The 26,511-nt window shown below is 54.5% G+C and overlaps 3 protein-coding genes across 3 annotated transcripts in view; 1 reads left to right on the forward strand and 2 right to left on the reverse strand.

Moving 5' to 3' along the window:
* Positions 1–5,627, reverse strand: part of GBA2 (glucosylceramidase beta 2) — a 54,316-nt gene extending 48,689 nt beyond the window's left edge. The window contains exon 1 of the mRNA XM_065406743.1: positions 5,452–5,627. Coding sequence (XP_065262815.1) covers positions 5,452–5,627 — 176 coding nt within the window. The remainder of the gene's footprint in view (positions 1–5,451) is intronic.
* A 1,175-nt stretch (positions 5,628–6,802) lies between these two features.
* Positions 6,803–20,575, forward strand: RGP1 (RGP1 homolog, RAB6A GEF complex partner 1). Its single transcript, XM_065406578.1, has 9 exons — positions 6,803–6,879; positions 7,707–7,837; positions 17,019–17,155; positions 17,595–17,678; positions 18,587–18,736; positions 18,819–18,965; positions 19,406–19,533; positions 19,808–19,985; positions 20,261–20,575. The coding sequence occupies exons 2-9, from the start codon at positions 7,722–7,724 to the stop codon at positions 20,482–20,484; spliced, it is 1,164 nt and encodes a 387-aa protein (XP_065262650.1). The 5' UTR covers positions 6,803–6,879; positions 7,707–7,721; the 3' UTR covers positions 20,485–20,575.
* Positions 20,576–23,449: 2,874 nt separating this feature from the next.
* MSMP (microseminoprotein, prostate associated) lies at positions 23,450–25,295 on the reverse strand. The gene is made up of 3 exons (XM_065407034.1): positions 25,184–25,295; positions 24,279–24,387; positions 23,450–23,639 (listed from the first exon to the last, which is right to left on the reverse strand). Exons 1-3 carry the CDS (start codon positions 25,293–25,295, stop codon positions 23,450–23,452), a joined length of 411 nt encoding a protein of 136 aa, XP_065263106.1.
* Positions 25,296–26,511: the final 1,216 nt, after the last annotated feature.

Consider the following 26,511-nt stretch of genomic DNA (forward strand, 5'->3'; position numbering starts at 1 on the left):
CACCCGCCAGATGCCCAGAATGTTATAACATTTTCTTTCAGTCTCTGCAGCTGTTTGCGTAAATCAAATATAACATTGATCCTTGTGAAAGTCTCAGTTCACACACACACTATCCCTACAGGTGTCCTTCCCCAGGATCCCAGCACAAGTGAGCCTGAGACTTGTCAGTCTGCTGCGGGACGCAGGGGTTGAGGTGCCAGGGGCCACAAGGTTTGGGGGGAGAGTTGAGTGGGGTTATATGGAATTACTGCAGTGAATGGCAGCAATACCATCGCTGGCTAGGGCACGACCATGTATAATCAGCATGTCGTACACTGGCCCCACATCACACGCTCCCAGCGTAAGGCATGCCCTGAACCAACGCACAATGTAACCCACGCGAGGCCAGCGCAGCCCTGTCCCCCAGCAGTGGCTACCCCGGGTATGGAGGTGTAGGAGCCCCTCAGCCAGAAGTCCAGCACTCATTCCCCCGCAGGTGATCCCACCTGGCAGGACAGGAGCGGGACAGAGCATCACACACACAGTGTTAGCGGCGCTGGCCACGAAAGCTGTGCCGCAGCTGCGGTGGGACCAGAAATTCAAGCCCTCAGCAGGACTGTGGGACTGAGCTGGGCGCTCTGGTCTAAACCAGGTGAGCCTGGAGCCCTGGCGGGGACCGACGCCTACACCCCTCGTGGGGGGCAACCCCCTGGGGCGGGGGGAGACAGAGCCCCGCGCTGCTAGGGGGATCACAACTGCACAAGCTCTGCGCATGATACACTGTATCGCTCTAAGCCCTCGCCACTGTATCAAGAGAAGGCCAAGGCTCTCACCGGAGCGTGCCCCTTGGTAACGCTGTGTCCATAAGGTGTCTAGTGGCAGGGAGTTGCCCAGACCGTGTTGCTGGGGAAGGCGCCTACAGCCAGGACAGGAGTCTAGCTCGCGTTGATTTGAAGGGCAGAACGGACCGAGACGAGCACAGCCACGATCTCATGCAGTGAGTGCCTCCTGCGCCCAGGGCTGAGCGAGAGCGTGTCTGAGAATGAGACCCCAGCACGCCCCACGCTCCAGCCAGGCTACACTGCAGACCTAGATTGGTGCAACCACGTCACGCAGAGATGCGAACCCGCCCCCCCCCCCGAGCAGCTCCATTCTACCGATCTAACCCCCAGCACGCACAGCGCTATGGCGACCGGAGAGCTTCTCCCATCCACAGAGCTACCGCCTCTCACGGGGGTGTATTCGCTACACCAACAGGAGACGCTCTTCCCTCGGAGTAGCAGCGTCTTTGCTACAGCAATACAGTGCTGTATGTGGAAACAAGCACTAAGTTGTTCCACTGGTCGGTTACCCTCCCTGTTAAACATTTTTGCCTTATTACTACGAATTCATCTACCTTCAGCTTCCAGCCATGGGCTCTCATTCTGCCTTTGCCTGTTAGATTAAAGAGCCCTCTGCTATCATAGAATCATAGAAGATCAGGGCTGGAAGGGACCTCAGGAGGCCATCTAGTCCAACCCCCTGCTCAAAGCAGGACCAACACCAACTAAATCATCCCAGCCAGGGCTTTGTCAAGCCTGACCTTAAAAACCTCTAAGGAAGGAGATTCCACCACCTCCCTAGGGAACCCATTCCAGTGCTTCACCACCCTCCTAGTGAAATAGTGTTTCCTAATATCCAACCTAGACCTCCCCCACTGCAACTTGAGATCATTACTCCTTGTTCTGTCATCTGGTACCACTGAGAACAGCCGAGCTCCATCCTCTTTGGAACCCCCTTTCAGGTAGTTGAAAGCAGCTATCAAATCCCCCCTCATTCTTCTCTTCTGCAGACTAAATAACCCCAGTTCCCTCAGCCTCTCCTCGTAAGTCATGTGCCCCAGCCCTCTAATCATTTTCGTTGCCCTTCACTGGAGAGAGTCCACATCCTTTCTGTAGTGAGGGGACCAAAACTGGATCCAATACTCCAGGTGTGGCCTCACCAGTGCCAAATAGAGGGGAATAATCACTTCCCTCGATCAGCTGGCAATGCTCCTACTAATGCAGCCCAATATACCGTTAGCCTTCTTGGCAACACGGGCACACTGCTGACTCATATCCAGCTTCTCATCCACTGTAACCCCTAGGTCCTTTTCTGCAGAACTGCTACCTAGCCATTCGGTCCCTAGTCCGTAGCAGTGCATGGGATTCTTCCGTCCTAAGTGCAGGACTCTGCACTTGTCCTTGTTGAACCTCATCAGATTTCTTTTGGCCCAATCCTCCCATTTGTCTAGGTCACTCTGGACCCTATCCCTACTCTCCAGCGTATCTACCTCTCCCCCCAGATTAGTGTCATCTCTGAACTTGCTGAGGGTGCAATTAATACTCAATTAATAATCAAAGTCCTTCTACCCATACAAGTATTCCTAGACCATGATCTTAACTTTCTCTTCATTAAACTAAACAGGTGGAGCTTTCTTAGTGTCTCAAAGTCCGGCAGGTTTTCCAAACCTCAAACCATTCATATATAGCACTTTTCTGAACCCCTTCCATTTCTTGAACATCCTCTTTGAAGTGTGGAAATCAGACCTGTACAGGGTGCTCAGCAATGGTCTCACCACTGCTATATACAGATGTGATAGCATCTCTCTACTCCCACTCTCCTGTTTATACAGACAAGGATCTTGTTTGCTCTTAGTCATTCCACCACCCTCCCAGCTCACGCTCAGGTAGTAACCGCTTTCCAAAATAGCCCCCAACCTATAAATGTGACCTATAATCTTAGTTGCTAGGTTTATGGCCTTGCATTTCGTTGTATTAAAACACATGTTGTTCAAATGAGCCCATCTAACCATGCAATCCTGATCAGTCTGTACAACTGAACTGCCACCAATTTGTGGGTCATCGGCAAACTTTACTGTGATAGATTGACAAGACCTTGTAATGCCCAGAAAAAACCTGTTCACATTAACAAAACATTATTGAATTAAATCAAACCAGACAGAATTAGGGTTAATCCCTTTGGAGGCCATTGCATTAAAAATGCAACTGCGGCTGTGTTGTTGCGACACTGTATGTACCTGCTATAGTAGAAGGGGGGATGCGAATGCACTTCTTCAGTTATCAGCTGTGGAAGCCATAGCCCCACCTTCCACCCCAGGGATAGGCAAATACTCCTTCAATCGGGCTTCTCCAGAGACCAACAGACAAAGGAAAGAGTTTGGGATAAATAGCTGAGTTTAAACTGGCTCAGGGCCTTCTTCCTAATCCAGCAAGCAGGCAGGAGCCGCAGGACCCCTGGGCCACAGAGGGTCCTGATCCTTAGGATAGGATTGGGCCTACTACGGCCCCATGAGACTGGGTGCGCCTTCTGATCTGAAGCTGTGATGCACTGGGAGGCGGTAGCCACAAGGAGTCCCCAGGGGGTGGGGTGGGGTGGGGTGTCACAGGACTGCTCACACCAGACCCCACAAGCTTGGGTAAGCTCATTAGCATGTGTGTAGGCTCTTTTATGGTTTGTATTACGTTTTCTCTGTACAGGTCTGTCGCATCTTACGCTGGGGTTACGTTCCGCAGTCAGCGCGTAAAGCGAAAATCGCGTCTAGTCAAAATTACATTGAGTGGAATGGGGGGCGGAATCGCCAGCACTACAGGTACAGTATTAAAATGGTTATTTTTCTTTTTGTTTTTGTTTGTTTTTGCCGACCGCGTAAAGCTGAAATCGCGCATGTTAAATGCGCGTAAGATGCGACAGACCTGTAATGCTTTTCACCTTAACAGTAAAGCAAGTGCTGTCTCACAACTTATCTCTGCAACAACCGCTCTGTTACCAGTCTCAGGAGAAAGCAAGCAGGCTCTCTTTGCTGGGAGATACACAGTGAAGGCAGGGACCGAGGCAGCCTGGGAATACCCCAGTCAGAAGAGAGAGATGTGGGTCTCCCCCCAGAAACGCAGCAGCTGGGGAGCTGGAATCCAAGGGTGGGTGCCCTTGCTGAGCCCCGGAGGGGAAATACAGGTGCAGTGGCCCCAGGAACGGAAGAGCCCAGCTCTGCCGCAGACCAACGTTGTGACCTGTGACGGTGCCTCAGTTCCCCAGCGGTACAACAGGGACAACAGCGTGGCCCCATCTCCCCCGCTGAGGCGAGGAAAAGGCAAATGATTAGGCTCAGATGCAACAGTAACAAGGTCCACACAGGAAAGCAAGCCAGAGGGACACATGTGGTAAGTAGCAACAGGACCTTGATCAGTAACAGTAATTCTCTGTCAACATTCCAACAGTCACTTTTAACCCTTGAGTAACTATGTATATAAAAACATGTTGCAACTTAACAGACCATGTCCAAGCTATTCATAGCACAGAATCGCACACATTTTGGATCTCAGGCTGTTCTGGTCATTAAGAGAGCGTCTAACGAGTGTCAGACCCTAGACAAATTTTAATCACATGGCACTTTATAAGAACAGTCATAACTAACCTTACATTAGATTTTATCACCACAAACTGCCAAAGAAAAACCAAGCCATTCATAAACTACAGTAAATACTTGACACTGATACCCTAGGACAGTGGTTCTCACTGGGGGTACTCAGAGGTCTTCTAGGGGGTACATCAACTCATCTAAATATTTGTCTAGTTTTACAACAAGCTACATAAAAAGCACAAGCGAAGTCAGTGCAAACTAAAATTTTGTACAGACAATGAGTTGTTTGTACTGCTCTATAGACCATACACTGAAGTGTGAACACAATATTTATATTCCAATCGATTTATAATTATATGGTAAAAATTAAAACAAGCAATTTGTCAATAATAGTGTGCTCTGATACTTCTGTATTTTTATGTCTGATTTTGTAAGCAAGTAGTTTTTAAATGAGGTGAAATCTGGGGGTACAAATCAGGCTCCCGAAAGGGGCGCAGTCATCTGGAAAGGTTGAGAACCGCTGCACTAGGCACTTTCCAGAGCCCATTTTTCACCCCTGTAAAATGGAAATACTGGTGCAACCTTAACTATAGTGGCGCTACGACCCCACTTAGAACACTGCATATCCTGCAGGTGTGTTGCCCTCCTCCTCTGTGCTAATGATCAAGACAAGGAAAAAACAACCCCAAGAAGAGCTTCCTACAGCTGAGGAAAGGAGAAGTGCAGAAGACTGTGGAGTCCACCCTGCCAATCTACCCACCAGACTGGGACATGGACCCAGAGGACAGGACACCAGGGTGATAACGAGGGGGGATGCACGTGGGGGGAACCGGCCAATCTGGCAGGACCGACGGGTCTGTCCGCTCGGGGGTCACGGGGAGAAGAGCTGGGGGAGGCCGTGCCAGGCTCTCAGACAAGCAAGGCAAGGCAAAGCGCCCAAGGATACTGACCAGGCAGGTGGCCTGTGGCTGGCTCATTCAATTCCCTGAGGGAGAGAAAGGGGCCAGCGATCGCGGTGCGCTGCGAAGGGGCATCAAAGTGCACAATGGCCACAGAAGGGCAGAGCCACCTACCGCATGCCCAGGCCCAGGTGTTTCACCACGTCCGAGGCGGAGATGTCCGAGGCCTGGTAGGGTTTCCTCTTCTCCGCGAACTCATGGGCCAGGCAGATCCGCCAGCCAGACGACGGCACCTGGTGCCCACGGGCAGTGCCCTCAAACTGCTCCATCAGCTTGGCGCTGTCCGCCATCGCCGCCCCGTCTGCCCAAGCAGCTTCCTCGTCCCGTGCCAGGCTCAGGGTGCAGCCTCCCCCCCGTCCCTGTGCCTGGCTCAGAGTGCAGCCTCCCCCCCACCGGGTGCAGCCCCCTCCCGTCCCTGTGCCTGGCTCAGAGTGCAGCCTCCCCCACACCGGGTGCAGCCCCCTCCCGTCCCTGTGCCCGGCTCAGGGTGCAGCCCCCCCCCGTCCCTGTGCCTGGCTCAGAGTGCAGCCTCCCCCACACCGGGTGCAGCCCCCTCCCGTCCCTGTGCCCGGCTCAGGGTGCAGCCCCCCCCCGTCCCTGTGCCCGGCTCAGGGTGCAGCCCCCCCGTCCCTGTGCCCGGCTCAGGGTGCAGCCCCCCCGTCCCTGTGCCCGGCTCAGGGTGCGCTGCTCCGTGCGCTCAGCCCCGGCCCTGCCTTGGCCCCTCCGCCCGTCACAGAGCCCCGGGCAGGACACGGGGCCAGTAACAGCCGCCGCCCCACACCCGGGTAGCAGCAGCCGGCTCCCGGCCGCCCCGGGGCAGAGCTCGGCGCTGCGGCCCCCGCGGGCAGCACCTGCCTCTGCAGCGGGCTCGGCGAGCCCCGCCGGTGCCTGCCCGCCTATAACCCCCCCCCGTTACCTGTCTGTCCGCAACCCCCTCCCCCCCGTTACCTGTCTGTCCGCAACCCCCTCCCCCCCGTTACCTGTCTGTCTGTCTGTCCGCTTGTCTGCAACCCCCTCCCCCCCCGGTACCTGTCTGTCCGTCTGTGTATCTGTCAGCAACCGCCCCCAGGGCTGCCTGCCCCCCCCAGTACCTGTCCGTCTGCAAACACCCCCCGCCCGCCCGCCGGGCGCTGACCTGCCGGCCTCACCCTGCGCGAGCTCGACGGGCACCGGAAGGCGGGGCTCAGACTCGGGAGGAAACCGGCCTGAAGCCCAACCGGCTCGGCCGCCGGGGGGGGAGCGGAGATGGGAATGCGAACCCGGCCGAGCGGGCCCGAACATTCCCGAACGGAGCCCGAGCATCTCCGAGCGGAGCCGAAGATTCCCGAACGGAGCCGAGCGGAGCCCGAGCCTCTCCGAGCGGAGACGAAGATTTCCGAACGGAGCCCGAGCCTCTCCGAGCGGAGACGAAGATTTCCGAACGGAGCCCGAGCCTCTCCGAGTGGAGCCGAAGATTCCCGAACGAAGCCGAGCGGAGCCCGAACCTCTCCGAGCGGGCCTGGGTCGTTGTCTCCGCCGCCGAGGGTCCCTGTTGTCCCCCCGGTGAGTGAGTGAGCGAGCGGGGCCCCCGGGCGGGGCGGGCAGCGTCCGCCGGGGCAGGGCTCGGGGGAGGCCCCGCGGCAGGAAGCCCAGGTAGCCGTCTTGGCCGAAGGCCCGCCCGGACGCCTGGGTCCCTCCCAGCCCGGCTGCCCGCGGGGGTTCGGGTCTCTGCCCCCCCCCCCCCGGGCGAGGTGTGTGTGTGGGGGGGTCGGGTCTCTGCGCCCCCCCCGGGCGAGGTGTGTGTGGGGGGGTCGGGTCTCTGCGCCCCCCCCCCGGGCGCGGTGTGTGTGTGGGGGGGTCGGGTTTCTGCGCCCCCCCCGGGCGAGGTGTGTGTGGGGGGGTCGGGTCTCTGCGCCCCCCCCCGGGCGAGGTGGGGGGGGAGTCAGGTCTCAGGTTTCCCCCCGGGGCACGGTGTGGGGGGGTTCGGGTTTCGGGGGTGTGGGGGGGTTCGGGTCTCTGCCCCCACAGGGCATGGTGTGTGTGTGGAGGGGTCGGGTCTCAGGCTCCCCCCCCCCGGGGTGCGGTATGTGGGGTTCGGGTCTCTGACCCCCCTGGGGCACGGTGTGTGTGTGTGGGTTCGGGTTTCGGGTGTGTGTGGGGGGGTTGGGTCTCTGCCCCCCCCCGGGGCGCGGTGTGTGTGGGGGTTCGGGTCTCTGCCCCCACGGGGCATGGTGTGTGTGTGTGGGGGGGGTTCGGGTTTCAGGGTGGGGTGTGGGGGGGCTCAAGTCTCAGGCTCCCCCCACCCCCCCGGGGCACGGTGTGTGTGGGGGGGGTTGGGTCTTCCCCCCTCCCCATGTGTCCGTTCAGCCCGGGTCTGTGGCGCGTTGCAGGTGCAGGCCGGAGCCATGATCGAGGTTCTGGCCCAGCTGAGCCGTGGGCCCGTCTTCCTGGCCGGAGAGATGCTGGAGTGTGGGATCGTCTTCACCAACCCGCTCTCCGCCGCCTCCACCTCCGCCAGCAGGTACCAGCTGCCCTGGCGTCCCCCCCGGCCCCGAGTGGAGGTGGGTCCAACCCTGGCCAGAGCAGAGAGGAGGCCAGGGCGGGGTCCTGGGAGGAGAAGGGGGCAGGAGGGGATGCTGTGGTCTTGTCACTTCACAGCCTTCCCCACCCCACGGGCCCCTCTGCTCAGGCACCACCGAACTGGGACTTAGTCAGTAACCAGGCCTGCAGGGTCAGGTCAGTTTGGCCAAGGGGAATAAACTAGGCAAAGGATCTGACTGTGGGTGGGATGAGGCCTCCCCCCCCAGTCTGGAGTGATTGAAATGACTCACGAGGTTACAGAGGAAGAATGAAGCTAAACTGGCTTTTAAACCTGAAGGGCTGGTTCCCCCGGGGTGGCCCGGTCACTGAGAGCAGAATAGTTACTTACCGGAGCACCCAGGGGCTCCGCTTGGCATCAGGACATCTTTGTGCTGAGCACTGCACAGACATATAGCCAGAGTCCTGCCGCCAGAGACCTCGCACACCACCATGAGGAGCCGTGGATGAAGGGGCAGGGAGGAGGTGACACTTGGACACATACAGTTTGCATGTACATAATTGCCCCACAGCCGTGGTAGGAGTGTTCATTTTTCTGAGCAAATTCATCCCAAATTTGTCACAGTTCAATGCTCTGCACAGAGCTCCACCTGGAGACGTGGCCACGAGTGTCGAGAGAAAAGCTTTTGGCAGTTGAAATACGTAACCGTCAGAAGCACCTGTTCTGAAATACTCTCAGATTAACAAAGGGCTGAGGTCTCGGGTGATGCAAGCTTGTGGTTTTGGGGCTCACCTCCTGCAAGATGATTCCCCCAAAGCAAGGGTGAAAGTACAATTTAGCAGAACTATGCTCAAATTGAAAAAGAAACACTGGCAGTTGTTTGGTTGTGTGCAGCGGCATTCAGAGAAGCGGGTGGAATGTTGGGAATCATTCAGAAAAGGATAGTTAATAAGACTGAAAATATCATATTGGCCCTATATAAATCCATGGTACACCCACATCTTGAATACTATGTGCAGATGTAGTCGCCCCATCTCAAAAAAGATATACTGTATTGGAAATGGAAAAGATACAGAAAAGAGCAACAAAAATGATTAGGGGTATGGAACAGCTTCCATATGAGGAGAGATTAATAAGACTGGGGGAGGATATGACAGAGATCTATAAAATTATGACTGGGGTATAGAGAAAGTAAATAAGGAAGTGTTATTTACTCCTTCTCATAAGACAAGAACTAGGAGTCACCAACTGAAATTAATAGGCAGCAGGTTTAAAACAAACAAACGCAGAGTCATCTTGTGGAACTCTTTGCCAGAGGATGTTGTGAAGGCCAAGACTATAATAGGGTTCAAAAAAGAACTAGGTAAGTTCATGGAGGATAGGTCCATCAATGGCTATTAGCCAGGATGGGCAGGGAGGGTGTCCTTAGCCTCTGTTTGCCAGAAGCTGGGAGTGGGGGACAGGGGATGGATCACTTGATGATCACCTGTTCTGTTCACTCCCTCTGGGGCACCTGGCATTGGCCACTGTCGGAAGACAGGATACTGGGCTAGATGGGCCTTTGGTCTGACCCAGTCTGGCTGCTATTTTGTTCTTACGAGCGCTATTTAATTAATATATTGATGGACAGAAATTGGTCAATTTAGAAACAGACCATAAAGTGTTGGAAGCCACAAAACAAAAAACATTGTTGAAAGCATCACCTAGAATTCAGAAAAGGATCATGAAATTACAAGAGTAACCAGCACATGTGAGACATGTTTTAGTAGAAGCTCCTTACAGCAAACATGCTTTCAAGAGGGCCTGTGAATAGTGGAAGACTTGCAAGAAGAAGAATGTGAAGTAAATATGACTCAAGTACAACCCATTCCAAAGCAAAATCTAACCAGCTGTGGTGAGAATCACATATTGACCACCCAGACAAGAACTTGAGACAGTTATTCGAGAGGGATGGTTGGTAGAAAGGCCGAGGCACTTCTTAGAATAAAAACATTTTAAAATGAAATTGCTGCATATGGAGATTCTGTGCAAAGAACATTGTTCATGGTCTACTCAACATGCTGGGGAAATACAAGGTGTAATTCACAGTGCCCATTGAGGTATCAAATTGTGTAAGAGCAGAGTCTAGATGTCCTGTCTAGCCAGGCATAAATGCTGCTCCTGAAGATAAAGGATCCAAGTCTGGAAATCTGCAGTAAATAAAGGAAACAAAATGCTAAAGATCCCTTAAAATAGCATCCGATTCCTGAATGCCCTTGAGATTGAAATCCAGGACCTCCACGGTAGCATTCTCTGAAATGCTTCCAGCTTCACGCGCAGGGCCAGTTAGACAGGCGGAACTTCAGGGTCTCAACATGTGGATGAGACGATGGTGTAGGGAGGAGGGGTTTAGATTTATTAGGAACTGGGGAAACTTTTGGGAAAGGGGGAGCCTATCCAGGAAGGATGAGCTCCACCTAAACCAAAATGGAACCAGATTGCTGGCACTTAACATTAAAAAGGTCGTTGAGCAGTTTTTAAACTAAGGGCTGGGGGAAAGCCGACAGGTGCGAAGGAGCACGTGGTTCGGACAGAGGCATCCCTTAGGGAAGGATCTATTAATGGAGATTCTCTATGTCCTAGTAAAGAGGAGAGTATGGAAGATGATAAAATACAGGTAGGAGCTGATAAGAAACAGTCAAATGAAAAAAGCCCCATTCAATTACATCATGTAATGGCAGACAGCTAAAAAGTGACAAGTTTTTAAAGTGCTTATATACAAAGGCTAGAAGTTTAAATCATAAGATGGGTGAACTAGAGTGCCTTGTATTAAATGAGGATATTGATATAACAAGCATCACAGAAACATGTTGGAATGAGGATAATCAATGGGATACAGTAATACCAGGGAACAAAATATATCGTAAAGACAGAACAGGTCGTGCTAGTGGGGGAGTGGCACTATATGTGAAAGAAAGCGTAGAATCAAATGAAGTAAAAATCTTAAATGAACCAAACTGTACCACAGAATCTCTATGGATAGTAATTCCACTCTCTAATAATAAGAATATAGCATTAGGAATATATTACCGACCACCTAACCAGGATGGTGATAGTTACTGGGAAATGCTCAGGGAGATTAGAGAGGCTATTAAAATAAACTCAATACTAATGGGGGATTTCAGCTATCCCCATATTGACTGGGTACATGTCACCTCAGGATGGGATGCAGAGATAAAGTTTCTTGACACCTTAAATGACTGCTTCTTGGAGCAGCTAGTCCTGGAACCCACAAGAGGAGAGGCAATTCTTGATTTAGTCCTAAGTGGAGCACAGGATCTAGTCCAAGAGGTGAATAGAGCTGGACCGCTTGGTAATAGTGACCATCATATAATTAAATTTAACATCCCTGTGGCAGGGAAAACTCCACACCAGCCCAACACTGTAGCATTTAATTTCAGAAAGAGGGACTACACAAAAATGAGGAAGTTAATTAAACAGAAATTAAAAGGTACAGCGCCAAAATTAAAATCCCTGAAACCTGAATGGAAATTTTTTAAAGACACCATAATAAAGGCTCAACTTAAATGTATACCCCAAATTAAAAAACATAGTAAGAGAACCTAAAAAGTTCCACCGTGACTAAACAACAAAGTAAAAGGAGCATAAACTCTGGCAAATGAAGTATAAAAATATAATTAGGGAGGCCAAAAGAGAATTTGAAGAACAGCTACCCAAAGACTCAAAAAGTAATAGCAAAAAACATTCGAAGTACATCAGAAGCAGGAAGCCTGCTAAACAACCAGTGGAGCCACTGGACGATCGAGATGCTAAAGGAGCACTCAAGGACGATAAGGCCATTGCGGAGAAACTAAATGAATTCTTTGCATCCATCTTCATGGCTGAGGATGTGAGGGAGATTCCCAAACCTGACCTGTTCTTTTTAGGTGACAAATCTGAGGAAATGTCCCACATTGAGGTGTCATTAGAGGAGGTGTTGGAACAAATGATAAACTAAACAGTAATAAGTCACCAGGACCAGATAGTATTCACGAAGTGTTCTGAAGGAACTCAAATGTGAAATTGCAGGACTACTAACTGTAGTTTGTAACCTATCATTTAAATCAGCTTCTGTACCAAATGACTGTAGGATAGCTAATGTGATGCCTATTTTTAAAAAGGGCTCCAGAGGTGATTCTGGCAATTATAGGCCAGTAAGCCTGACTTCAATACTGGGCAAACTGGTTGAAACTATAGTAAAGAACAAAATTGTCAGACATATAGATTAACATAATTTGTTGGGGAAGAGTCAATATGTTTTTTGTAAAGGGAAATCATGCCTCACCAATCTACTAGAATTCTCTGATGTGGGGTCAACAAGGATGTGGACAAGGGGGATCCAGTGGATATAGTGTACTTGGACTTTCAGAAAGCCTTTGACAAGGTCCCTCACCAAAGGCTCTTAGGCAAAGTAAGCTGTCATGGGATAAGAGGGAAGGTCCTCTCAGGAATGAGAAACTGGTTAAAAGGCAGGAAACAAAGGGTAGGAATAAATGGTCAGTTTTCAGAATAGAGAGAGGTAAATAGTGGTGTCCCCCAGGGGTCTGTACTGGGACAAGTCATATTCAACGTATTCATAAATGATCTGGAAAAAGGGGTAAACAGTGAGGTGGAAAAATCTGCAGATGATACAAAACTGCTCAAGGTAGTTAAGTCCCAGGCAGACTGCGAAGAGCTACAAAAGGATCTCACAAAACTGGGGGATTGGGCAACAAAATGGCAGATGAAATTCAGTGTTGATAAATGCAAAGTAATGCACATTGGAAAACATAATCCCAACTCTACATATAAAATGATGGGGTCTAAATTAGCTGTTACCACTCAAGAAAATGATCTTGGAGTCATTCTGGATAGTTCTCTGAAACATCCACTCAGTGTGCAGCGGCCGGCAAAAAAAGCGAACAGAATGTTGGTAATCATTAAGAAAGGGATAGATAATAGGACAGAAAATATCATATTGCCTCTATGTAAATCCCTGGTATGCCCACATCTTGAATACTGCGTGCAGATGTGGTCGCCCCATTTAAAAAAAAGATGTATTGGAATTGGAAAAAGTTCAGAAAAGGGCAACAAAAATGATTAGGGGTATGGAATGGCTGCCATATGAGGAGAGATTAATAAGACTGGGACTTTTCAGCTTGGAAAAGAGATGACTAAGGGGGAATATGATAGAGGTCTATAAAATCATGACTGGTATGGAGAAAGTAAATAAGGAAGTGTTATTTACTCCTTCTCATAACACAACAACTAGGGGTCACCCAATGAAATTAATAGGCAGCAGATTTAAAACAAACAAAAGGAAGGTTTTTTTCTTACAACGCACAGTTAACCTGTGGAACTCCTTGCCAGATGATGTTGTGAAGGCCAAGACTATAACAGGGTTCAAAAAAGAACTAGATAATTTCATGGAGGATAGATCCATCAATGGCTATTAGCCAGGATGGACAGGGATGGTGTCCCGAGCCTCTGTTTGCCAAAAGCTGAGAATGGGCGACAGCGGATGGATCACTCGATGATTACCTGTTCTATTCATTCCCTCTGGGGCACCTGGCATTGGCCAGTGTCAGAAGTCAGGATACTGGGCTAGACGGACCTTTGGTCTGACCTAGTATGGCTGTTTTTATGTTCTTATGGTCCAAGGTTGGCGCTAATCTCTCTGAATGAAGCAGGAAAGAGATTGCCACTTAATGGTGAACTGCCACTCCAGTTTTCTCTAAATGATGCTGGTACTACACAACCTATAATGCAGGGTAAATCCTAGTTTGCTCACCATGGGATGCCAGGTGAAATAATAAGAGCGAATAGCTCATATCACGGATCCACAGGATCAGTGCTACACCCCCGCTTTGGAACGGTCTTTAGGAGGAGCCCCCTCAGTGTGCCAGGCCCCCTAAGGATCTCATTCTTCCTCCAGGGTCAGCCATGCGGCTTCACCGCCTCCTCAGACTGGACCTCTGGGCCTGCAGCCCCCCTGCTTCACCCCGTGAGCTCTGCTCAGTGAGTCCCACTGAGGCTGACCCTGATAGAGACTTGTCCAGTCTGCAGGGATTAATGCACCTCGCCCAGCATCTGCAGTGACGCTCACCCAGCGCTGCCAGAACAGTCGGGTCTATCAGTCACCTGGACGCAGCACAGGGAGCCCTTAGCTTAGTCCAGAGAATTGATGCTTAGAGCAGGGGTCGGCAACCTTTCAGAAGTGGTGTGCCGAGTCTTCATTTATTCACTCTAATTTAAGGTTTTGCGTGCCAGTAATACATTTTAACATTTTTAGAAGGTCTCTTTCTCTAAGTCTATAATATATAACTAAACTATTGTTGTATGTAAAGTAAATAAGGTTTTTAAAATGTTTAAGAAGCTTCATTTAAAATTAAATTAAAATGCAGAGCCCCCCAGACTGGTTGCCAGGACCCGGGCAGTGTGAGTGCCACTGAAAATCAGCTCGCGCACCGCCTTCGGCACACGTGCCATAGGTTGCCTACCCCTGGCTTAGAGAATCCTCCAGTCTGGCCAGCCCAGAGACCAGATAAGCTGTAGGGAACCCATTTTCTTTGATCTCCTTTGTCAGACTCCAGGTGAGAGTCCCGGCTCCTCCCAGCTGCCAGCTCTGATCCCCCACCTCATTCCTCCCCAGTCCCTTGTTCTCCAGCTGGGGAATGGTGCTCAGCCTCCCTGCTGAGAGGTGGGAAATCCTGATCCCCCTGGGGCTTTGGTTGCTGGGTGTCAATGTCCCAGCGATTGGATTTGCCGTTATCTTTTCAAATGCTCCACTGATGTGGGGACTGGGCCCAGACAGCTTGGTGATACCCGCACCTGTGTGTCCCCGCCTGCTCTGAGAGCAAACAGTCCCTTCCAACCCACAGGGTAACAATGCAGCACAATGAAGCTGAGGCACAATTAGGACTCATTACAGTGTTACAGAATATTCCCACTTGGTCACAACTCACAATTCACAAATGGCTCATTGTGGCTGTTCTGCTTGATAGAGCGATTCAAGTATGCTGTACACAGTCAGCTGGGTCAGCAGAAAAGCTAGTGCAGATGGCAAGGACCTTGATTAAGAGGTAAAAAGCTCTGAGTCAGGGGAGCCATACCTAGCAGACTATTGCAGCATTCGCAGTGCTCGTTAGCATCACCAGCACACCAGTTAGAGACTTGTGGACGGAAGGATAGAAACCTTAATTCCCTCATCTCCTAAGCGTCTTGAGCCAAAGACTGCCACCCTCAAGCCCAGTAGAGCCTCAGCGTTATGACTTCTTGGGAATGGAGGTTGTTCATAACTCTGAAATGTTCGTAGCTCGGGACAAAACGTTCTGGTTCTTTCAAAAGTTTACAGCTGAACATTGACTTAATACAGCTTTGAAACTTTACTGTGCAGAAGGAAAATGCTGCTTTTAACCATCTGAATATAAAGGAAACAAACACAGAAACAGTTTCCTTAGTTGTCAAATCTTTTTTTAAACTTTCCCTTTATTTTTTAGTAGTTTATATTTAACACAGTACTGTGCTGGATTTCTTTCTTTCTTTCTTTCTTTCTTTCTTTCTTTCTTTCTTTCTTTCTTTCTTTCTTTCTTTCTTTCTTTCTTTCTTTCGTCTCTGCTGCTGTCTGATTGTGTACTTCTGGTTCCAAATGAGGTGTGTGGTTGACTGGCCAGTTCATAACTGTGGGATTTGTAACACTGAGGTTCTGCTGTACTTACGAAGAGCTATGGGCCAAGCAACTAAAACAGAAGAAATACTATGATAAAAATGTCAAAGCAAGGCAGTTACCCCCATTGCAAGTGGGAGAGAATGTTAGACACTCAGGAGATACTGGCCAGCAGCCTGCTGAGGCAACAGCTGTACCGTCCATGCCAAAGCTGTGTGTCAGAACTTAGACTCTCCCCCAGGGTCAGTTGTGCAAAAGCAATGGAGGATATTTAACCAAAGCAAAGACAGCTCTCGGGCTTTGTTTCTTAAGGATCTCTAGGTCTCTGTTTGCCAGAAGCTGGGAGTGGCTGACGGGGGATGGATCACTTGATGATTCCCTGTTCTGTTCATTCCCTCTGGGCACCTGGCAGTGGCCACTGTTGGCGGACAGGATATTGGGCTAGATGGACATTTGGTCTGACCCAGTCTGGCCATTCTTGTGTAAGGCTACTCAAAGCACTGAGCGTAGTGGTTGTGCTAATGCCCCGGCCAGCCACTCTCCAGAAAAGCGGGCCCGGGTGGCGGATCCACCTCAGCAGCCTGTCAGGTCACTGCAGAAGGGAGTGTTTTGAGAACAAGAAATGACCATGTGCTCCAAACTCCTTGTAGGTTCAGGGTGGTCATTACTGCCGGGTGGTCGGTATCTTGACCTCCATCCCAGATGCGTGTCCTTGTGTCCCTTTGCTTCCCTTGTCAATTTTCTACAACTCCTACTTTCTGATTTATATTCATTACTATCAACTTTCCCTTTCTTCCATTTGTAATATATTACTATTTAATTTTTTATATCTGTCTTTAACTTCCTCTCTAAACCAGGTCAGTTTTTTAACCAGCGTGGTCTTCTTCCTCAGTTGTGGGAAGGTGTCCTTAAAAGATCCCCAATTATCACTCAAATTTTTCTGATTCAATTCTTCACAATAGCTGATTTAGCTTATAATTGTTTTCAGCTTTGAGAAATTGGCCCTGTTAAAAGACCAAGTGTATATATTATGGGTCTGGACTTTATTCTGCTTGCACATTATAAATGTAATCAAGTCTTGATGACTTGTACCTAAGCTACCATTAACTTTTAGTTCTGTGATCAGTTGCTCTTTATCTGTTAGGACAAAGTCTAATAAAGAATCCCCCCGGTAGCAGCGCCTGGACGAAGGGGGCTGTAGTTTGGGGGGTCTGCTGGGCAGAGCTGTGGCAGAATCCTATGGCATAGGGAGCGGCATCTCCCAAACCATTCGGGTTTTATACGTTAGGTGCTTTCCTGTGCCTGGGTTCAGCACCCGCAGCTGGAGCAGTGCAGCGAGTGGGGTTCCAGGGCATGTGATGTCATGAGGAGCAGAATGATTCCCCTTGTGTCCTCCCCTCTGGGTGTGTTGCCTGACTTGGTGCCTGCTGGGCTCTGTCCCCCCATGTCTCACTGCTTGTCTCTCTCCTCTGCACCCAGTGAGATGCTGGCGTGGGCCAGCGCCCAGATTCACTGTCAATTTCACTCCAGCGAGAACCGGGTGGCGTTGCCTCCCTCGGATGACAGCAAGCATGACGTGCAGGCCGAGAACGAGACAGTGTTTGTCCCCAACCGAGGTGAGTGCTGGCCTGGCCTCTGTTATGCCAGGCCTCGGTGTGTGGGGAAGGGACTCGGAGTAAGAGACCGAGGAGAGATAAAATAATGACTGGTACTGAGAGAGCTCGGGGGGCTGCTCCGTAGCATGCCGAGAGCCAGGGCAGAGAATCCCTATTTCCCGCCTTGTATCATCACCCCACAGAGCTTCTGCTGCAGGAGCCTTCAGCCCCAAACAGTGAGACTCAGAAAAGCAGTGACCCCAGCTAGGATTAAACTCTCGGAGCTGTCAGGCCTGCGGCTCCAGGGCACATCAGATGCTCTAGCAGTCACCTCCCTGGGCAAGGATGCCTCCTGCACTGCGCGCTGTCTGGGAGGGACGTAGCAGGGAAGAGGGGACACTGGGCTGGTTTTGCCTGGTGCTCTGGTCCTGTGCAGCAGTTGTTGTTCTTTACCTTTCAGGAGAGCGGGGTCAGTGCATCCTGTCCACACCCCCAAAGATTCTCTTTTGTGACTTGCGCCTGGATCCCGGAGAGTCGAAATCCTGTAAGGACTGTGTTCTCTTCCCTGAGGGGGTGTTTCACCGTGCATTTATCTCCCTTGCTAGGTGTAACTCATTTTCTTCCTCAGCCTTCCTGATTTCGTCCCTGTAAGCTTGTGCTGTTCTTTTGTACCTCTCCTTAGCAATTCAGCCACGTTCCCACTTCCTGCAGGATTCCTTTTTCATTTTCAGGTCGTTAAAGAACTGCCGATGGAGCCATATTGGCCTCTTACTATTCTTCTACGTTTCCTTCGCATTGGGCTAGTTTGCAGTTGTACATTTACTGTTGTCTCCTTGAGGAACTGCCAGCTGTCCTGAACTCCTTTGTCCCTTGGATTTTCTTCCCATGGACCTTACCTACCAGTTCTCTGGGTCTGTTAAGGTCGGCTTTTGTGAAATTCATTGACCTTATTCTGCTGCTCTCACTCCTTTCTTTCCTTAGAATCATGAAATCATCATGTCCTGGTCCCTTTCTCCCAGTTGCCAGTTCCTCCCTGTGGTCAGAATGAAGTCTAAAATGGCTGTCCCCTGGTTACTCCCTCCACTTTCTGAAACAAAACGTTGTCCCCAGTGCATTCCAAGAGCTTCCTGGGAATGTTGGGGTTTGCTGTGTTACTTTCCCCCCAGATGTCTGGGTAGTTAGTCCCCCATTACCACCAATTCACCTAACCCCACTACGCCTCGGTTCCCCGTCTGTGAAACGGGGGTGATAGTACATCCCTGTCTCCCAGGTGGGGGCGCTGTAAGGATAAGTCCCTCGTGCTTGTGAGGCTCAGGCATTCTGTGAGGGGAGACTACAGGGAAGTGTTGCAGGGAGTATAGGCAAAGCTGGCAGGGGCACTCTCAGTTAAGATTGCTCAACTCTTTCCATGGTAAGACCCACGGACGGTGAGCCCTGCCCCTCTCGTTTCAGACTCGTACTGTGAGACGCTGCCTGTGGATGGGCCACCCTCCTTCCGGGGGCAGTCGGTGAAGTACGTGTACAAGCTGACCATCGGCTGCCAGCGGGTGAACTCGCCCATCAAGCTGCTGCGGGTGCCCTTCCGGGTGCTGGTGCTGCACGGTAAGGCCCGCTGTGGCCCTCTCCCAGCAGGGCGCGCCCAGCCCGCGGCCAGGCTGTGACCCTTTCTGCACTGTCTCCCCAGGGCTCAAAGATTATCAGTTCCCACAGGACGAAGTGGTCGCCCCCTCGAACCCCTTTCTGGAGGAGGAGGAGGGAGTGAAGAAAGACTCCCGGCTGGCGGACCTGGCCACGGAGCTGCTGATGGCAGCCACCTCCCGGCGCAGCCTGCGTAGGTTGTTCCCCACTTGATCTTACCGTGCCTCCCTGCCCCTTCCGGCACGCGCCTGGTCTGTGCGATCTCTGCTCTGTCCCCAGCCGGCGTGCGCACTGCGGCTCATTCGTCTGCCATTCCCAGCTCCCTGGATTCCTCAGCAGCGGCTCTGCAGATCTTTCTTACCAGCCAATGCAGCAGCCTCACCGCGTTCTGACAGCTGCCCTGCCTACGTAAAGGCCCTAACAGAGCAAAGCATCTCTGTCCATAGCCAGCCAGGGCCCTGTTGTAACCAGCATGCGCAGTGCGTGTGCTGAGGGGTCCCCGATGCTCGCCGGGAGCTGTCCTCGGGGGGAGTCCTGTCCTGCAGGGGCACAGCCGCACTCTTGGGCTGTGGCTTCGTTCCAGGCGGGGAGTTGCTGCAGCCCTGGCTCATCTGCCTGTCTCCGTCTCCGCAGACGTGTATAACATCAGCAACACCCGGGGCAAGGTGGGCAAGTTCGGGATCTTTAAGACTGTCTATAAGATTGGAGAAGACATTCTGGGGACCTTTAACTTCTCGGAAGGGGACATCCCCTGTCTGCAGGTGAGCACGGCTCTTGCTTCCCGGCCAGGCAGCCCGTCCTATTGTCCAGCCAGGGGTGGATGTGGGCAGCTGGGCTAGCAGCAGTGGCACAGACACTGAGCTGCTTTGGGTGCTTCTGGGCAGTCCAGGGTCCTGCCTTGGGCTGGGGGGGAGCTGCGAGTTATTCAGAGCTAGGCCCCCCCTGAGCCTTCGGCACAGCTCTCAGCTGGGATTGCGCAGTGGTGTCTGAAAGCCAGGGCTCTGCCCTCCCTCACGTGTGTGCCCTGCTCCCCAGTACTCGGTGAGCCTGCAGACAGAGGAGAGTATCCAGGAGGAGTTCCAGCGGCGGCATGGGCAGCCCGTCTCCTACAGCACACACGCCCGCCACCAGGAATCCTGTCTGCATACGGCCAGGAGCAGCTTCAGCCTCCCCGTCCCGCTGAGCTCCACGCCCGGCTTCACCACCAACATTGGTGAGTGCCCGGGGAGGGAGCTGCTGGCACGCACTGGGGGGTGGGCATCACCCCACTGCCATCCCCGAAGGCTCCTGCCCAGACTCCTGCTCTGCCCTGTGCTGGCACAGCCCCATCAGAGCCGGGCGCCAGAGAGGAGGCAGCTGTGCCAGGGTCTCCTAGAAAGGGGGACCCCTTCGCCAAGCTGACCAGTGCTAACGTGGCTGCTGAGCAGGGACCCCCTGCCATCCAGGTGCCGTTGCGCTCGCAGCCTCTGACCCTCCTTTCACCCGCAGTGTCTCTGAAGTGGAGGCTGCACTTTGAGTTCGTGACCTCCCGAGAGTCGGGGGAGGCCCACACGGTCCCTGAGAACCCGTCGGAAACCATCACCTGGACTGGGGTGGAGCAAATCGAAGTGGATACCTTCAGCTGGGACCTGCCCATCAAAGTCCTGCCGACCAATCCCGTCCTGGCCTCCTACGTGTCCCAGTTCTCCAGCACAAACTCCATCACTATCTGAGCTGGGGCAGGACCTAGGTGGGAGCCTGGGGCGCCAGTCACACTGCCCGCTCAGGACGGTAGCCGCTGAGTGGCAGGGCACAGGCCCACTCTGAGCCCTGCGCCGGCTGTGCGGCCCTGCCTGTGTGAGAGACAACGCTCTAGGCCCAGCACTAGCTGGCCTCTCCTTCCTGAGCTGCGTCTCTCTGGGTCGGGAGCCAGGCTCCTGGTTGCCTGGGCGTGCACAGGAACCCCAGTGCTCTCTGTCAGGGGCGGCCTGGTTGCATCCTCCCCAGTGTGGGGCCTTGTGCCCAGCCCAGAAAGGGAGACGGTCACCCTTCCAGTGACTACCCGCCCCAGGCTCCTGGGAAGCCCACGCCCATTCCCTCTGGGATCTCCCCCCACTACATGGAGGACCTCATCTCCAGCTGACACATGTCCAGTGCCCCTGGCCCCAGCTGGGAGCGACAGCCCTCCAGCCTGTCCATCCCGCGTGGGAACTGCAGTCCCTCTGGTAGAGTCAGCCCCGCAGCAGCCCCCTGCCTGGGACAACCCCAGCAGAGGGGCAGCAGGTGCCCTGCACGCCCAAGCTGGGCTCCTGCACGTGGCTGGCTTCCCACGGGAGAGGCCAGGGTCCCATGGAGGCAGGGCGATGCTGCAGCTCCAGGACCTTAGACCAAGGAGGAGGCCGGCTGCCATCCCCACCTGAGCTGGGAGCAAGGAGATCCTGGCCTGGAGGCTGGGTTCTTGGCCCTGCTCTCCCTGGGGCAGATGAGTGCCGCCTCTTCTCTTCCTGGGCTGGGCCAGGCAATGAAGTCAGTGTAACTCCATCGCTCGGGGAGTGAACTCCTCTCCCCCCCACCCCCCACCCCCGAGTGCCGCTGTCACACCGACCTGCCCCGGGTGCTGACAGCACTGGGTCCCATTGACCTGCGCCCGGGGAGAGCCCCTCCCGTCAGGGCAGGCAGCAGCTTCACTGAAGCCCTGAGGCACCCAGCGCTGTGCTGGACTGGGGCCAGGCCCGACCCCTCCAAGCTTCTGAGGTCTTTCCCCAGCAGCCTGATAAAATGTCTGCTCTGTGTGTGCAAATTAATAAACACCTGAGTGCCCAGCCCACAGCCTTCACGGGTCCTTACAACAGCCCAGGCTCTGTTCTGCACGGGGACGGGGGTGTGTGTGTGTTGTGTTTCCTGTAACTGCCCTAGCCCTGCCCTGGGCGGGTAAGAGGGGGGTCCCTGTAACTGCCCCAGCCCTGGGGGGGTGGGATCCCTGTAACAGCCCTAACTCTGCCCTGTGTGTGGGGAGGGGGGTCCCTGTAACTGCCCCAGCCCTGGGGTGGGGGGGATCCCTGTAACAGCCCCAGCCCTGCCCTGTGCGGGGGAGGGGGGATCCCTGTAACTGCCCCAGCCCTGGGGGGGTGGGATCCCTGTAACAGTCCTAACTCTGCCCTGTGTGTGAGGAGGGGGGTCCCTGTAACAGCCCCAGCCCTGCCCTGTGCGGGGGAGGGGGGATCCCTGTAACTGCCCCTGCCTGGTGGCGGGATGCTTCCTTGCTGTCCCACAGGCCGTTCCTGCCATGTCCCCTCCTGCCTCTGAGCACGGCCCGGTTGCTGAGTGTGGCCTGGCCTGTCCCTTGTTGGAGGGACAGCATGTGTTCTGTGCAGGCGCTGTGATATGGGGCCCTTTCCCGCTACTGGGAGCTGTCCCCCTCCCCCAGACAGTCACTGGCCAGAGCCCTCGTGGGGTTTAATTCATACTTTTATTGCAAGGACAGAAAGATGTACACAAGGCTCTGCACAACATAGATGCGGTGCTGGCTGGGCCAGGCTGCCGGGGCAGCCAGCTCACAGCTGGTGCTCGGGTCGCTTCAGTTCGCTGAGCCCCAGCAGGGCTCCTGGGCTCACACTTCCCATCTGCCAGGTCTCGCCCAGGGGGGTCAGACTCCCTGCGCTGCCTGGGGCAGAGCCTCTCCCAGGAATGGCCTGGTCCACCCCGTGCCCCCAGCCCACTGCCGCCTCCGGGCAGGGCTCTGCTGCCTCACCAGGGCTGGGGGGCGGCACGTGGTGCAGGCGGGCTCCTTCCGCCCCAGGGAGCTGTGGGTGCAGGGGCTGCAGTGGTTCCAGAGGAGGCTTTTGCCCCCACACCCAAAGGCAGGACAGAGCCTCACCCATTTCACCCCAAGGCAAAGGGGCCGGCAGGGGAAGTGCAGTGACTCGGCGTGTAAGTGCAAAGGGCCCTTGCTGGCCCTGTGTCCCTGCCCCGCACTGGGATGCTGGCCACGGCAGGGGGAGGCCCAGGGTGCAGTTCCTGGGTGATGCAGGGAGAGCAGAGGGCTGCCACAGTGCTGTGCGAGTTCGATCCTTTCTACGGGGATGTTAGAAAAGCAGCTCTCCGCCTCTCAGTAGCCAGAAATCTGCCTGCCTGGTCCCTGCGGGGCTGTGTGCCTGGAGAGAGCCCAGCTCGGCTGTGCAGGCCAGCCCAGACCCCAGGAAGGCATCATGGACTCCTCCCTGCCCTGCTTGGTGCCAACAGCACTGAGGGTACTGCACTGGCTGAGGCCACAGACCCAGGCCACTCAGACACGCATTCCCTGCTTCCCAGCCCCCCATCCTCAGCTGGGACTCCCGCTCCAGGGGCTTTCCTCAGTGGGGTTTGAAAAAGGAAGCAGGGGGCTTGTCCACTGCCCCCAGTATGCCCCCCTCTGGGCCGGGACCTCCCTTAGTGTGTGTGGAGTATGCACTGGGGTGCGGGGGGAGCCCTGGTTTGGTTCAGGAAGCTGAAGGCAAAGGCGAAGCCGGGGCAGAGCAGCGCTAAGTTGTAAGAATTAAGTTCGTTATTCCAGTATTGGGCGGCTAGTGGTTTCCCTGGAAGGTGGCTGCAGCGGCATCTCGCAGCACGTGGTGCAGGGACGGAACATGCAAGAAATGTGCTGTCGGGGGCAGTGGCGGTTCATGCTGGACGGGGGGTGGAGGAGGCACGTCCCCGCCTCTACCTGCTCAGCCGTGTCTCTAGCACCTTGTTGATCATTGGCTCCGGGGTGCTGGCCGAGCCCCACTCGCGCTCCATGCTGTTCACACAAGGCAGGCTGGGGTTGGCTTTCTGCACCACCGAAATCTGGCAGGTCTGCGAGTCGTAGTGGGCCATGCACCAGTCTGGAAAATCGATGGGGTGCTGGGTGCTGGACAGGAGAGAAGGGAGAGGGGTGCTTTGTCCACAGCCATCCTGCAGGAAGGGGAGAAGCTGCCTGGAAAGCCCAGACCCTATGGGGCATCGGGAGGGATCGCAGGCCGGGCCAGGTGGCTCCTAAGTGCATTCCACTGACTCACCTGTAAGGTAAATGGGAAACGCTTCCCTCCCCCAGACCTGGCCACGGCTAGCCCAGCTCCTGCGCCCCCCGGCTGCCCCACAGGACAGCCTCTCTCAGGACCTCCTGTGCCAGTGATACTTCCCCCAGACCCCTCTCCAGCCACCTCCATGAACTGGCCCAGCCCCACGATGTCCCGGTCTGACCTCCCCCGGCCTCAGACTGCGCCTCCCAGCACAAGTGGGGTGCAGCTGTGGCAGCACAAGGGCGATGCCATTTCCATTTCCTGCAGGTCCCAGCACGGCCCTGCGACCCCTCGCGCGGGCTGGGGGGCGGGTGCTGACACTCCGGCTTGCACCGCAGTGTGGCCTGTTGGCTTGTCACATGCACAGACTGGTGCTCGCGCCGCATGCGCAGCACCACCACCGGGGGCTGATCCCCGACTGGCCTCCTGCGGAAACCCCAATAGAACTGACCGCAGCAGCGACCCTCCCCTGGCGCGTCCCCACTTACATCTCGCAGCAGCCCACGCCGACGGGGTGGAGACAGGTGCAGAGCAGGCAGGTGGTGCTGAGCCAGGACTCCCCCAGGGTGAACTGCTTCCCCTCGTAGTGACAGGGAGCTGCAAGGAAACCCCCCAATGAGCGCACGTGACCCTGCCCGCCCAGAGCATGACCCAGGGCTCCCCCAGCTGCTCTGCGGTGTAAGGATGGGCTGGGGACCCCCAGACCCGCTGTCTTCTCTCTGACATGAGAAAGGGGCTGGGGGAGTGACCCCAGGGCCCCCCGCCTGCCCCCGATGTGAGAAAGGGGCTGGGGGAGCGACCCCAGGGCCCCCCCACCAGCCCTGTGATGCTGAAGAGAGCCAGTAACCCCTGCCCCACACTCATGCCTGGGCTCCGTTACCAGGCCAGGAAGCCCCTGCAGCTGTGGCCGGGGCCGGAGAGCAGACACATTTCCACTGGTTTGTGTTCTTGGCAAGTCTCTGCCACTTCCTCCTGTGCTGTGAGCACAGTGAGGCCTGGGTCTGACGCAGACACGCGTCGCTCCTGATCACCAACGGCTGTGCCCGTCGGCAAGGCCCCAGCGCCCGCGTTCACCTGCAGGGAGCTGTGACCTCCGCTTTCCCTTCACTACCTCGGCCGCCTTCCTTGCCCACGGCCGGGCTCTTGGCAGCAGCTCGGCCGTGGCCCAGCAGGCCGGTTCTCAGCCAGGGCCCAGGGGAGCTATTCTGTGGTTTAGGGGCTGCTTTGCAGTCATCACTGGCCTGTAATCACGCTCCCAAGGCTCAGCCCAATTTGTTTATTGCTTTGCAGCCTGGGAGCCCAGAGCTCCCACTGCCCTGACAACCCCAAGAAAAAGCTGAAGGCCTCTCCCAGCACCTGCACATCCCAGCTTTAATCTCCACGGCTGCCTTACCTTGCGCCTGGAAATAACATTTCGCCTGGGATCCCTGGAGCTGGAGGAGGAAAGAGACCAGCAGGCAGATCCTGCCCCAGACACGGGCAACCTTCTGCAGCTTCCTGGCCATTGCGGCAGTCGCGCTTCGACTCTTCTTAATCCCGATGAAGTTCCCCGGCTCTTCTCTCCCCGGCTCTGTGCTTTGCTCCTTCTCTCCCTCGCCTGTTTAACGTCTCCTCTCAGTCCCACCAGGAGACATTTATAAAGTTCAGCTTTATGACCCTGGCCACCAGCTGGGTCCCACTGGAAAAGTTGTAAAACTCATTTCCTGATGTGAAAGGCATGAAAACAAGAGGTAGGATCAAGATTTTTAACAAGCTGTGAAAAGCTGATTCATGCCCTCCAGAACTGGCTCCAGTTGGCAATCCTGGCGGGCGCAAGGCTTGGCAGAGAGGTCACCGAGCAGAGACCCTCTCTGGGTCTCCGTGTGCAGGGTCCCTCAGAGACAAACCACCAGGGCTGGCAGTGACGGGGGTCAAGGGAAAGAGGCCTTTGTGGAAACTTCCCCTGGTCCCGTGGAGCTGTCTCTCATTCCGGAAAACCTCCACCAATGAGATTTCCGGGGGCGTTTTGTCTCAGTGGTGACCAGAACGTTCAGCTCCCGCAAAGCTCCTGATATTAACCAGGACAGTCAAGCGTCCATCCTATGCAAAAGCGAGGAAACGCGCGCCCAGTCAAAAGATGAAGTTGCACACAAACCTGACTACCATTCCTGCAGAAAGCCCGGGACCAAAACTACCAAGCAACAAAGCAAACACAAGCCATTACCAGACACAACACACCTACAGCCCCCACAAGACCCAATGTGACTACAGCTACCAACAACAACCGGGGCCATGAGTACAGTCACACCATGACTTCGGCCATCCACAGAGACAATGGGCCAAATTAGTGCCTGGATTTCTCTGGAGTTCCATCAGGGATGAGCCCCCATGAGTCAGAGTTCAGCGCTTATCTGAGCCTTCTCCCATCACCGACCATGGCCACAGCCTCCCTGCCAGGATGCCCTCGTCTCCCTGATGAGCAGAATGCCTCAGAGCTGCTGCCGAGCGGAGAGCTCGCCACGCACACGTGTCAGGGAGTTCACCCCGCTGGCACAGTTTGAGCAGCGGAGCACATTTGGGGGTGCCCATCCCCCCGTTGGTTGTCTCCCCCACAGGTGTGGGTGTATGGCTGTCTGCTCTGCCCCTGCAATTCGCAGTGGGAGGGAGTGTTCAGTCCCCTCCTGTCAATCCACCCCAGCTTGCAGCGCTGGTGAGACGCTGCTGTGGCCAGGCCAGAGGCGT

Source organism: Emys orbicularis, chromosome 6, assembly GCF_028017835.1.
Source record: "Emys orbicularis isolate rEmyOrb1 chromosome 6, rEmyOrb1.hap1, whole genome shotgun sequence".
Classification (NCBI taxonomy): domain Eukaryota; kingdom Metazoa; phylum Chordata; order Testudines; family Emydidae; genus Emys; species Emys orbicularis.

Bases quoted from the DNA above. Each gene is read 5' to 3' on its own strand.
- MSMP (XM_065407034.1), bottom strand. From the start codon at position 25,295: ATGGCCAGGAAGCTGCAGAAGGTTGCCCGTGTCTGGGGCAGGATCTGC. The intron at 24,388-25,183 runs GTAAGGCAGCCG...GTTTCCTTGCAG, and splicing joins ATGTTATTTCCAGGCGCAAG to CTCCCTGTCACTACGAGGGG. The intron at 23,640-24,278 runs GTAAGTGGGGAC...TCTCCTGTCCAG, and splicing joins GGCGTGGGCTGCTGCGAGAT to CACCCAGCACCCCATCGATT.
- RGP1 (XM_065406578.1), top strand. From the start codon at position 7,722: ATGATCGAGGTTCTGGCCCAGCTGAGCCGTGGGCCCGTCTTCCTGGCC. The intron at 17,156-17,594 runs GTGAGTGCTGGC...TTTACCTTTCAG, and splicing joins AGTGTTTGTCCCCAACCGAG to GAGAGCGGGGTCAGTGCATC. The intron at 17,679-18,586 runs GTAAGGACTGTG...CTCTCGTTTCAG, and splicing joins TCCCGGAGAGTCGAAATCCT to ACTCGTACTGTGAGACGCTG.